Source organism: Micromys minutus (genome assembly GCF_963924665.1).
Source record: "Micromys minutus genome assembly, chromosome: 1".
Taxonomy (NCBI): Eukaryota; Metazoa; Chordata; class Mammalia; order Rodentia; family Muridae; genus Micromys; species Micromys minutus.
In genome coordinates, this window is record NC_137969.1 from 80,754,412 (window position 1) to 80,768,120 (window position 13,709).

The following is a 13,709-nucleotide window of genomic DNA, read 5'->3' on the forward strand; positions in this document are numbered from 1 at the left end:
TTATGGACACATTGAGCTTCTTTTATAGTAGGGCATTAAAATAAGAAGTGTATATTTTATCTCTAATTTATTTTTTTAATATTTTCATGATGCAGGAGCAGTGCTATCTTGAAAAACATTGTTTGTTAGGTGTGGCATGCTTGACCAGTAGTGGGAGCATGTAGTAATTTTATTTCCTTAAACTAGTGCTTCTTACCCTTCCTAATGCTGTGACCCTTAAATACAGTTCCTCGTGTTATAGTGACCTCAGCCATAAAATTTTCTCTGTTGCTACATTATAACTTTAAATTTGCTACTGTTATGAATCATAATGTAAATATCTGTGTTTTAAAATGGTCTTAAGTGACGGCTGTGAAAGAGTCATTCAATCCCCAAAGGGATCTCGATCCATGGATTGAGCACTGCTACCTTAAACAGCGATATTTATCTTTGCCTAAAGCAGAACACAAAGGATTTATACAAGGAATCACTGTCCTGGGATTTGGTAGGTTCGTCCTGACTGTAACCATTTGGTGACTACAGGTCAAACAATGCCTGAGGCAATAGGATGCTTGCAAGCAATGTGCCACCATTAAAGTCGTGTATTGTTTTTGGGAAGTTGTTTACCCTATACAAAACAGTTTGATGTGGGCTGTCTCTTTTGTATGTTTCAGGGTAAGATGATGGCATGCAAACACTGCAGTGATATCTTCAGCAAGGAAGGAGCTTTAAAGCCAGTGGCCATAAGTAGAGAGGATCAGGGACTTGAAACAGATGATGAAAAGGACTCACTGAAGAAGCAGCTGAGGGAGATGGAGCTAGAACTGGCACAGACCAAACTGCAGCTGGTGGAAGCCAAGTGCAAAATCCAGGTTGGTGATTGAATAAAAGGTCACAAGACAAACTGCCCTGTTTTTACTCTAGAGAAACTACACAACTGTGGGCATATAGAATAGATCTGAAACTCTCACATTACTGACAATAAGTCATAAAAAGTTTCATTTTTAAACAATTCTAATATAAAAGTTTTATATAAAGTAAATTTGATTTGTAAGATAATATACTGATTTTGATATAATAATTACATTTTGACTGAATATTTCATATTATGGGATAAGGAGTTATTCTCAATGTTATTCAGAGTTGATTTATACTTTAATTTTGTAATGTAAGTTCTGAGAATGCCACTTCACATAAATACATACTAACAAAATGCAAAGTATGTTTTGGACCATTTCTAATTTAAAGACAAAATTAATTCCATGGCTTATTTTTAATGAAACTTGTCAGCAACTTAAATAACTGATTTTTTGTAATTTTTTTAGGATTTATTTTTACTTTTGTGTGTGGGTATTTTGCCTACATTTATGTCTGTGCACATATGTACAGTATCCATGGAGGACAGAGAAAGGCACTGGATCCCTTGGAAATGGAATTACAGATAGTTATGAACTACCATGTGGGTACTTGGAATTGAACCCGGGGCCTCTGGAAGAGTTGCCAATGCTCTTACCAAGCCTTCTCTCCAGCCCTCAATTTTATGAAATTTTTGAAAGTAAACAGTCTAAGACACTGTAACCAAATACATATCTCCCTGATATGTACATTCTGAGGACTGATGGGCAACAGTAACATATTTTCTATAAATGAAGCTATGCTTCCATATAAGAACAGAAATGTGTGTATGTACAATAAAAAATACTCTAACACATTAACATACACAAGTCCAAATTCTGAGCCCAAGTGTATTTGAAATAGCATTTGTTGGTGCTGCCTGGCATGACGGCCTGCCCAAGTGCAACATGCATAGTTTGTGTTTAGAACCAAGGCTGAAGTGAAGTCACAGTATAGAATGTGAGTACAGACAGAAATAACCTCAGATTCACCACACCTTTGGTTTTGAGTTAATATTTTTGCATTGCCAAATTTTGTCATGACCTTCCCTACCTCCTAAGTTGAGTTATATGACCCCACATGTTGGGGGAGTCTCAAGCTAGACTTAAGAAGCTACAGTCTTCTTGAGAGTTCAAAGAACCTACCTTTAATCCTGGCACTCGGGAGATGGAGGCAGTGTATCTCTGAGAGTTTGAGGCCAAAAGGAATCTGGGCTCCAGAACACTGGCCTTGATTAGAGTCATGTTCCTGTATGTGGTACATTTTTCTATCTTGGACCATCTTATTGTATAGCATGTACCCATAGACACGAACATAAGTTAAGTGAATTTTTAATAATTAAAGTTATGTTTTATAAGAACTTAAATAGTATGCTTTTTGTTTGTTTACCTTTCACTTGGTCACTTTGGTTGGCAGATCTGAAAATGGCAGACCCAAGCCCTCTGTTAATTTTACCTTCCCAAAAGGCTAATCCCACTCTTTCCTTTGGAGTTGTTTTGGGTCTCAGCTGATTTTGCCAAATTCCTTTCTCCATTCTCTCCATATTGGATAATAGCAAATAGAAAAATGGTGTCTTGGTGGGCTGATCTATTGCTTTTTGCCAGTATCCCCACACCCATGCTGCATTCGGGATCCTCAGCACTATGTCTTGTCAGGAACCTGAATGTTCTTAGGGCAGTATTTGAACTAGAATTCATCTGTAATCATATTTATTTGTGGTTTTAATCATGTGGTCTACAGTTGCAACCTAAACCTAAATTTGGACCTAAGTAGCAAGGAGATGGGGAAAATAAAATGTGGTTCATTTCTCTACTCATAGAAAGCACAGGTTCTCATTTCATCAGTAACTGTTTTAGCTCTCCACTTTTATCTTCCATTAGGAAGCAACTAAATGTCTCCCGGGCTTTGAGGGAGGGCTGGCTGCAGAGACCTGGTAAATCTAAACAGTGTCTCTTAATTTCATTTGATATTTATATAACCTGTGATCTTCTTCCACTAGGAACTCGAGCACCAGAGAGGAGCACTTATGAATGAAATACAAGCTGCAAAAAACTCTTGGTTTAGTAAAACCCTGAACTCTATCAAAACAGCCACAGGCACCCAGCCACTACAGCCGCCACAGGCTCCCCAACCACCCAAGGAGAGCACATAGTTCCAGCCCCAGCCAAGCACAAGAGCACAATGATCAAAACAACGGAAACCAAGAAGTTTTGTAAAGGAGACCAGAAAGCAAGTTAGACTTTTTCAGTAGCTCTGTCTTTCGTGTATGACGTTTTTCAAAGGGATGTTATTTAAACTAACCTGATTTATGTTGAATATCTATTTCCCGGTTTCTTCATGGAAAACCACATTCAGATCCATCATAGTATTACACAGTTGGTTTATGTGCCTGAAATTTAGTTGCAAATGAGTAATCTAGAACGAAATACTTTTGTTTAGAATTAACTATTCATAATAATTTTTATCTTACATAAAAATGGAGACATGTTATCCCAAGGCTAAAATGGTAAGATCTTTGTCACAGAATTCTGTTCTTAAAGGGAAACTAAACCTCTTTAATGTTCCAGAATTATTCATATAAAGCACACTGTGGGGCCACACGTCATCACTGACAGGTTTCACACTGAAAGTGACTTCCAGAGCAGTGCTACTCCTGTCCAAGAAAAGAACCGACTAGGGGATGGCTTGAAAATTTCCCTCCAACTACTCTGAGTTGGCTACATTTGGAAATGGAAGCCAATAGCTGTAGAGTAGATGGGCTACTGGCCTCTAAGTAAATAGAGACTTTAAATAAGTGTGCAATAGAAGCATTTGGCTCTGGTGTCCTACCAGGTCCTTTTAAGGACTCCACATGGGGCTTGTTCTCCTAATGTGCCTATGTATGAACACAGAGGTGACTGGTGGCAAATGTAACCTCAAAGGTGAATATTTTAAGTTGCAGATTTAGGGTCCCTCCTCTGGAGAAGTCTAAAACATCCCATGTTCAAGCATTATACTCGAATGGAACAGTGATGAGGCACTGGGTGATGATGAACGTGTTTTAAAGGGTGACATGTTGCCAAGGAAGTTGAGGAGATCTTCCCAGCACTTTAGTGTTGGACAACTTTCCTAACTTTTCCCTAACTCCCAAATGGTGTGTCACACCTGGGAATAAAGAGAAACAAGTGGCATTTTTCACATTTTGGATTGACTAAACCTTTATAGAAATTCTTAACTCACAGAATGATAAGGTTGCTGTTTAAAAAATGGTGCAAATATTTTTCCAATTATATTTGGCATGCCTATATAAATAGCCCTTGCAAGAAATTCTTTGGAAAGAACCAAACTAATTTTTCCATTTTCTAAGCTACTATGGAAGTCTCTGGTCCCTTTATAGCAACCAACAATTGTCAGTCATGTACAGAAACATTTGTTTATATTCATCTTTAGCTTCATTGTTATACATACTTTTCCAAAGTACCTTAAAGTATGTAGTGCCACAGTGCTTCCCCTCTGTGCCATACACTGTAATAACACTCTGAGAGACCTCACAACCCCTGCCTTCAAGTTGCTCGTGAGTTCTAGTAAGTGGAAATTCTTTAATATCTAAATATCTGTATCATCTACTGTCCATAAAACTGATGCTGTTGTTTGACATGTTACACTTATCACACAATGCTTTCCATACTGAAATTTGTTTTTCTCCTGACAGCTTTCATCAGAAGATTCTTTTTTTCTTAGCAAAAGGGCAGTACTAACCCAGCACTCCTGATATCTCTGTTGACTTTAACATCCTCTACATAGTGGTTTAGATAAAATATGTTTTCTATAAAATACAATGGCTAGAACATTACATCATTTCTGTCAGTCATATAGTGTAGCTACTTAGGTTTATTGGTACTGTGCACTTTGAGACCAGGAAGCCTGGTCACATCACTTTTTCAAATGACCAGCTAAATTAAGGTGCACTTTTGCAGACTTCTAAATACCACTCACAGCTCTTTTTAACTTCTGAAAATAAATACATTCTACAGATAACCTAAGTTGCAAAATTCTCATAAGTGGTAAATGAGAGAAACAGAATGGCTCTAGATCAAGTTTTTACCTGTTTGGACTGCTTTCCTTTTCCTCTTCTAACAAAAATCACCAGGAACATATGCTTTAGGAGTTAAATCTATCTTTTGAGTTTTCATCTAACTCTTACAAAAGACATAATGGCAATACATATTCTTTTTTGTTCTCCAGTACCATTTGTATGTTGATATCATGTCTAAGCTGCCCAGCATTCCACTGTCTGAGTTAATGATAGAAGTAAAGAAAGTTCAAGAAGTAGTGATTGCTTGTTCACCAGCTTACCACAGCAGTGCCGACCACACGTTCCTCACCATTGCTGGAGAACTCCAGAATGCCAACATAAAGCAATGAACTCATCTCAGTTTCACTTACTATTTTATATATTGGAGAATTGAAACTTTGCTTTTCTTGAGACAAGTTCTACTATGTTCTAGGCTGGCCTTGAACTTAGGACCTTCCTACCTCAGCCTTCCAAGTGCTGAGATTACAGACAGGCACTGCAACAGCTGAAATGATTTTTTGGAATTCTTGTAGAAAAGGGATAAACCAGCCAGCCAAGTGTCCCTACATATTTTTAAACCTGTAAGTTTCTTTCATCCTTCCCTAAGATTTACATGCCAATAAACACTCCTGAAATGCTGATATTTGCAGTGTCTGTCTGATAGGTGATCATTCCTTTTTTCATTGAGTTCTATAGAATACAATGAAGATTCACCCCATTGAGTTTTATAATTTGGAGGTCTCTTTTAGTATATTCTTGAAAACTGAAAGATACTAAGCTGGATTTGGAGAGCATATGTTTAGCACACATCCTGAGCCAAGACACAATTTGATTATTTTTAGTACTTGTGATTTAATGCAAAGAAATTCTTGGTTCACTTACACACTTCAGTGTATGTGTGTCTATCTGAAACAGTAATGGGAAAGCCACATAGGTCACAAGCTACCTTTTCATACAGTATCCGTCTTCCCCTCACCAGCTATTAAGTTGGTTATTTTTTCCTTTTGGCTTTCTTGAATTTACCTAATAAAGTTGAAAAGACCTCTTTGTACTGATGATAAGAGTTTGGTGTTTGTTTGATTTCATATATTTTTAATTGTCCACTTTTTCCTACAGTATTTATTTGTCTTCAACCCCAACTCCAGCTATTGAATTGGGTAATTAATGGTTTCAGCTAAAATGAGAAAAATGAAACAATATGCAGATAAGAGGGCATAGCAGATAAAAGAGCCTTAAAGTAGTCACTTAGGTCAAGTCCCAGTGTTGGTCACAGTGATACACACCCACAATCCTAAAACTCAGGAAGCTGAGGTATAGGCTCACATGCCTGTGAGCTCAAGGCCAGCTTGGACTACCCAGTGAGTTTCAAGTTAGCTAGGATTACATAGCAGGGCCCTATTTTTAAAAACCAATAACAGCAAACAAGTCAAATGTTTAGCTAATATGAGACTGAGCATTCTTGTGCTCTCACTGAAATCATCTCTGCTAATGAATTCACCAGCCCTGTGCATCAAACACGAAGATGGTTGCCTGTACTTTAAGGACTCCTTTAAGTGGACAGAGAGATCATTTTTAAAGGACCTAGTTTTATCTTCTAAGAATGACACTTAGAAAGATGATTGTATTACATAACTTATTCTTTATTCTTTATAATACTCTACAATAGATTCTCTTGCTTTAATATCCAGCAAATGAGATAATGAACAATTCTGTTGTATGATTTGAATAGTTAGGGGTGAGTGTGCATGTGTGCATTGTGTGTGTGTGTGTGTGTGTGTGTGTGTGTGTGTGTGTGTGTGTGTGTATGGTAAAATTTTATAGAGTATGATTCTTTTGTTTACCTAGATACCATGCAACCAAATACACATTAGATTTTGAGACATAATGATCAAAACTGGAAACCCAGACAGCATCTCTGTGGCCTGTTTCCAATGACCATGCATACAACTCTGTCTAGTCTTAGTGCTGGGTGTCACATTTAGCACATTTTTTTTCTGATGGTGTCTTATATGTAGTACATGCAAGGCACTGTACCCATTTCTTTACCTTCAAAGCTCTGCAAACATGAAGACTCCTATAGAGACTATACCTCAACAGGTGATGCTGATCTTGAGTTATAAGAAGAGTAGATGCTTATAGAACTTTAGTGACTACAGACAGCTGTCCCGTATATCATTCTCAATTTCCTTTTAAAAAACAAAACAAAATTAACTACAGCTTAAATTTACCTCCAACAAAACATATCGCCTGCTATAAAACTATCTCCATCAATAAGTCCCCATTATTGTGCCCTTATCTCTGGTTTGTCACTAACTGTATTTGAAAAACATTTAAGAAAAATGAATCATTGAGCAGAAAATGAGCATTACTTTTTATTGACAGTTGAATAATATAAGACACCTTCCACTAACCAACAACTTTGAATAACTATATTATTACATGTGGAAAATGATCAAAGAAACTGATTAGTAAATATACATGTATCAAGAGTCTACTGTCATAAAAGCACAAGAATAAAGATGCAGATGATCCCAGAATCCAAGATGTCCTAATAGCCTCCTGCATTGGTTTTACTATTCTTGGCATTTTGCATAATGAATGGATTTTTTTGTTCAAATTAGGGAAAGGCTTTTTGTCAGCCCCATTTCCTTCTTTCCAAGTCCTTCCCTTACTGAGGAGGTAGTACAAACCCTATGCTATTTTTATGAAATATGATTTTACTCAGCATCTACAAATAAAACACATTAGAATAAAGGAATTGACTAGTCTGGAAAGTGCTAATTGACCATAAAATCAACATTAGCCATCAGCCTCTTCCTCTATAAACACTGACCAATTACTTGTTTCCACAATGCCATGTATTATGTATAGTACATTCTATTAATGTAAATGTGATGCTTGTTAAGAAAGTGCAATTTATTGTACATTGTCCCGACAAATGTTTACTTTTATAATCGTTATGAACTTGTATTGGATTGGTATCTTGTTTAGATGTGTGAATGAAACCTTGTGAATAAACAAATGTGACCAAGAAGGTAACAAGGTGGCTGTTTTGTGAGCCAGTGACATTTTCAATGCTTTGTGTTGCCCCTTTGGTCCCATTAAACAATAATAAACATTTGACTTAAAGTCCATATGTCTAATTTTTTTCATGTTGACTTTATTTTGAATCAACTTACTGATGTTAGTCAACTTAGAAAGAACTTATATATAGAAGTATGCTCCAGGATGTACACAGCAAAATAGCTAGTATAGTACCAGCGCTAATAGTCTATTACAGACAGTAAGTTCCTTGATTACAAGTAAAACAACAAAACAAAACCATCTTGAGCTAGGTTAACAACCTTTAAAGGTTAGGAACATCTATAGCATGGCACCCCAAAGCCCCACAGTTAGACCTGAAGACGTACTGAAACTCAAGCAATTAGCTCCTGTCTGAGACCAGTTCGAACTCTCTAGCGGTCCACCCAGAGCCGGAGTGAGGATTGAAAGAAAAAGAAAAGTTAGTTAAAGCTGCAATATGACTTCGTCCAGCATTGAGGTTGAAACCTCCTGGCTGAAGTGAAGCATTGCTTTATTCGCCTCTTTTTAAATCCTTTAATTACATGTAGAAATGGTAACATTGGTTCTGAGACATGGATCAAGCAAGATAACAACCAAAGATCCTATAAACATCTTACTGGAGGTCAGGTGAAAATGTCAGAAACAAAAATGAATACTGCTGTGCCTACATTCCAAAATCCACCCTGCCCTGAGCTGCATTTCTAAGGATGCTGCCTGGAGCTACAAATATGAATGTACTTCCTTGTGCAGCATTCTTAAAAGCCCTACCCCAACTTCAGATGTAGATGTACTTCCTTATACCCTTATTCTTAGAGCCTTCCCCGAACTTCAGATGTAGATGTGCTTCCTTATAGCCTTATTCTAGAGAGCCTTGCTCGAACTTCAGATGTAGATGTGCTTGATTATAGCCCTTACAGGGTGTAGCACAGAGGCCAGATTCCCGCCTTGGCTAGCCCCAAAATGTCCTGGGATAATATTAATATTACTCTGCCATCAACTGTTCAGAGGTGCCAAAAGTGCTCTCCACAAGCTCCAAAAGAATCTTTTGTTTTACTTACCAACTAATGACTATATGATGCTTTTTTTTTCTTCAAAAACATGCTTCCTAGTTTCTACATGCATATCCACCACATTTTCACATCCTTTGATTAGTCAGCAGATTTGGACTGGCTGTTCCAGCATCCCAAACCTAGATTTGTTTATGTATATATAAGTTGTAGTGTTGTTGGCATTTTTATCTGCAGACACAAAGGGGTTTTGTTTGTTCTTCCTGACTTCTAAATCTAGTGTATCCAGTCACTCAGAATAGCAATGGGGTAAATTTTTTTTTATCTTCTTTTGTTTTGAGACACAGTCTTACTCTGTAATTGTAGTGGTTTGAATAGGAATGGCCTCCATAGCCTCAAAGATTTGAATGCTTGGTAACCAGGAGTGGCACTTGTTAGAGGAAGTGTGTCACTGGAGGTGGGCTTTGAGGTTTCAAAAACCCACCAGTAGTAGCTCACTCTTCCTGCTGCCTGAAGACCTGGATGCAGAACTCTCAGCTCCTCCAGAACCAAGCTTTCCTGCATGCTGCCATGCTCTCTGACATGATGACAACAGACTAAACCTGTGAGAATGTAAGCAAGCCCCCAATTAAATATTTTCCTTTTAAGAGTTGCTGCGGTCATGGTGTCTCTTCAACCAAGGTTGGCCTCAAGCTCACAGCAGTCCTGTTTCAGGGTTGATATTGTACATGTCAATCACCATGCCTAAGGAGTTTTGCTTTTATATAGTATAAAAAATGTTTCCTAGAGTTCCTGGCCCGGGGCGGGGGGTGGGGGGGATCCTGAGTAGCCAACAGCCTGTGGAGCAACATGCCTAAGTTTTATTGCGACTACTGTGATACGTATCTTACCCACGATTCTCCGTCTGTGAGGAAGACACACTGCAGTGGCCGGAAACCCAAAGAGAATGTGAAAGACTATTACCAGAAATGGATGGAAGAGCAGGCCCAGAGCCTGATTGACAAAACAATGGCTGCATTTCAACAAGGAAAGATCCTTCCAGCTCCATTCTCTGCTCCTCCACCTGCAGGGGCCATGATTCCCACCTCCCCCCCAGTCTCCTGGGTCCTCCTCAGCCTGGCATGATGCCTGCACCCACATGGGAGGCCCTCCCATGATGCCAATGATGGGCCCTCCTCCTCCTCCTGGAATGAGACCAGCCATGGGAGGCCACATGCCCATGATGCCCGGGCATCCAATGATGAGACCACCTGCCTGCCCTATGATGGTGCCCACACGGCCTGGTATGACCCGACCAGACAGATAAGAGCAAAAGCACTCTCTATCACTTTGTTGTTCTTATTGTTTCACTAGGAGCTCTTGGTGCTGAGCCTGAGGGTTTAGTAGATGCAGGACAAGGAACTTCCTTCCTAACAGAATGCTCCTGGAGAGAGACGTGACAAAAAAGTACAATTTTTACTTACATTGTGAAGTGTGAAAATAGAATCCTCAGCTCTTTTGCAAAAATAAAATAAAATAAAATAAAATAAAATAAAATGTTTCCTAAAAGAAAATGAAGTATGGGCTGGAGAGATAGTTTAGTGGTTACATTTACTGCTCTTTCAAAGGACTCTGGTTGGTTGGATTCCCAGCACCCACACAGTAGCTTTCAACAACCTGTAAGTCCAGTTCAAGGACATCTGATACCTTTTTTGGTCTCAACAGGCACTGCAATCACTTAATGCACATACATGAAGCTTAAAAAGGAAACCAAACAGTGGAAGAGAATGGAAATAATCACCAGTCTTGTTTCAGAGAAACAAGGTTCAGATCATGCTAAGCAGATGAAGTAAGTAATCAAGGGCTCAGAAACTGGCCCAGGAGTTAAGAAAACAGTAAGACTGATAGTCATAGACCTACACCTACAGACCAATACAAAAAGATGTCAAAGGACTGTAGAAACAACTAGGGAGTTAGTGTGTTAAGAAAACAGAACTGTGTCCAAAACATGAGCTTTTAGAATATTAGAATATGGAAATGGTTAGTTCTGTAACAGGAGGTCTAAAGTACAGTCAAGGATATCTGAATAAAACCCAGAACTACTATTTATGGCATATATGCAGATACAGGTTTATAGGAAATATGCTGTTTTTATGTATCTTTAGTTTCTAAGCACTGTTAGATATTCCAGTCCCTGCTTAGATATGAAAGAATTCTATTCTGAGAATGTAAAACCTAAAAGCTACCAAGACCTTGAAACTGCACTTGAAACAAGGTATGTAAAAGCATTTCTTACATCTAGGACTTGATTCCCAAACTTCTGGAACACTGATGGTTTCCTTTATTGCTGTGAGGATATACTAAAAATTTAAAAAGAGGGTTTATTTGTCTTACAATTCCAGGTTACAGTTCTGTAGAGCTGAGTTTTGGCCACACTTTGTGCTCCCAGCAGGTTGTGTGCGTCCAGCCACTGCCCAGGAACTTTTTAAAGCCGAGAATGAAACACACACACCAAGACACAACTTTAGCTTATTTTTTAAATGCCTTGGCTACTCAAGGCTGAGCACTTCGAATCCTCTGCCTGCTACCATAGGCACAGCTGGGGGATGTGGCCAATGGCCACTTACCTGAAATCTCACATGGCTGATTGGCTTTCTTTTCTGCAGCTTCTGAGCCCCATCTTTCTCCCTGAGTCATGGCGATCCTCTCCCTTGTATCCTAGCCCACACAACTCTAAGGGTCTCCACTCGTGCCCAGCCACTGGCATTTTTATTGATCGATCAAAACCAATTGGGGACAAGGACCTTTAGCATTTGGACACACTGATTCCCAAATGAATTAAAGCATTAGAATCAATCTCCAACAAAGTCCCATTTGTGGGGAGCCATGGCTAAGAAAATAGCCAAACTACAGCCATCTTGACACAGCAGCCTGTGAGCAGCTGCACTCCCGCCTGTGAGAACCTGACCTTTCGCCCGAGCCTTCTGGGAAGCACCACAATGGGCCCTGCCAAGAATAACTGCCAGGTGACAAAACAGGATGTTCCAGAAAAAGCACGAGACCATTGGCGCTAGACCGCAGCACCACCCTCTTCCGTGTTCTGAAGATTTTGTAAAATTCCACTGCATTCTGCCTTCCCCCTGCTTAAGCCTATATAAGCTGTAAGCATTCTATCTTCAATGAAGCCTTGACATCATCCAGACTGACTCTGTGTCATTCTTTATGTGCTTGGCTTCCTTTCTCTCTCACCCCCATGACTTTCAGGACAAAGACCTCTTCCGGACCCTGAATAAGCTGACCTGCTGGACGGGAAGCCATTGTGGCTTTCTTGTATGAGGGGAAAATGGGCAAAATATCTACAACTCCCAAGTAAGTAAACCTTCCTAACAGGAAAAAGGCTCATAAACCTTAAGTAGCTCCTTTCTGCTTTTCCCTAGGACTCTATTTGTTGTTCATCCCACTAGGGCAAATAAATCTTTGTGTTGAGAATTTGGTCTAGGGGTGTCTTCTCCCGAAACCAGTCCCTTCAATCCCTGTAACTCAACCATTTTTGCTACATAGGTCTTGTCTGAGGTGGCCTCTGTTGGTCTGAGAAGGCTAGGCTGACTCCATGACAGACTTCAAACTGACAGTTCAGGACTAGGCAAGTTCAGTCCTCAGAAGCTGCCCTACCACCTGGCCTAAGGCAAGGACAATGGATCAGCAGCAGTTTCCAGACTTCCTCAGTTACTTCCTCGGCAACAACTGTTAGTCTCCATGCCACAAAGGGATGTCCCTAGAGATGGGGTAAGATAAAGTCGCCTACCCTGGAATCCCCCACGTGCCTTAAATCAGGCCTATGAGCTCACTTGGTTGTCTCTCTATTCTGGTAATGGGAGACCCCAGGTAAATCATAGACCCTTTCATGCCTGAGGCACCTCTCTTGTTCTCCCCTTCCCTTATGCTGTAGTTTACTATCCATGTTCAGCCTGGACTCTTCCCTCTGCCTGATTTCTTCCTTATAGATACAATAAAAACATTCTCCATATTTTGGAAGTAGGCATGTCCTCTGTACTGGCTGGTTTTGTGTCAACTTGACACAGCTGGAGTTGTCACAGAGAAAGGAGCCTCAGTTGAGGAAATGCCTCCATGAGATCCAGCTGTAAGGCATTTTCTCAAATAGTGAACAAGGCGGGAGGACCCAGCCCATTGTGGGTGGTGCCACCTGGGTTCTATAAGAAAGCAAGCTGAGCAAGCCATGGGAAGCAAGCCAGTAAGTGACATCCCTCCATGGCCTCTAGATCAGCTCCTGCTTCCTGACCTGCTTGAGTTTCAGTCCTGACTCCTCTGGTGATGAACAGCGATACGGAAGTGTAAGCTGAATAAACTCTTTCCTCCCCAACTTGCTTCTTGGTGTTTGTGCAGAAAGAAACCCTAAGACATCCTCCTTTTATTTCCCTTTTTCATTCAAATACTCAAACCTCAAGAGGTGGCACAAAGTCACTGTCCACTTCAGAAAAAGATTTTCATTTTTATCACAACAGGCCACAGGACTGGTAGTTTGAGACTTTTATGTAAATTACAACCATACACTATATACATCCTTGCCTGACGTCATTTTATGCACATTTGTGTGAGGAATTTATGTATTTTAATGTCTTGATGTCACATTAATATAATGTGAAGTGTAATATAGCAGTATTTTGACTTGCTGATTCTAATAGCTTCCCAAGGCATCTGTAAACTGACAGCAG

General features: G+C 39.6%; 1 protein-coding gene and 1 pseudogene across 4 annotated transcripts in view; both read left to right on the forward strand.

Annotated features, from left to right (window-relative positions):
* RABGAP1L (RAB GTPase activating protein 1 like) overlaps nt 1–4,119 on the forward strand; it is a gene marked incomplete at its 5' end in the record, with an annotated part of 560,236 nt that extends 556,117 nt beyond the window's left edge. For all 3 annotated transcript variants that reach the window (XM_080920559.1, XM_080920561.1, XM_080920562.1), the window contains 2 exons: nt 654–851; nt 2,873–4,119. In XM_080920559.1, coding sequence (XP_080776685.1) covers nt 654–851; nt 2,873–3,025 — 351 coding nt within the window. In that variant the 3' untranslated portion in view covers nt 3,026–4,119. The remainder of the gene's footprint in view (nt 1–653; nt 852–2,872) is intronic.
* A 5,727-nt stretch (nt 4,120–9,846) lies between these two features.
* LOC308434016 (U1 small nuclear ribonucleoprotein C-like) lies at nt 9,847–10,303 on the forward strand (annotated as a pseudogene). Its single transcript has one exon. The product of its transcript is annotated as a U1 small nuclear ribonucleoprotein C-like (transcript).
* The last annotated feature ends 3,406 nt before the right edge of the window (nt 10,304–13,709 follow it).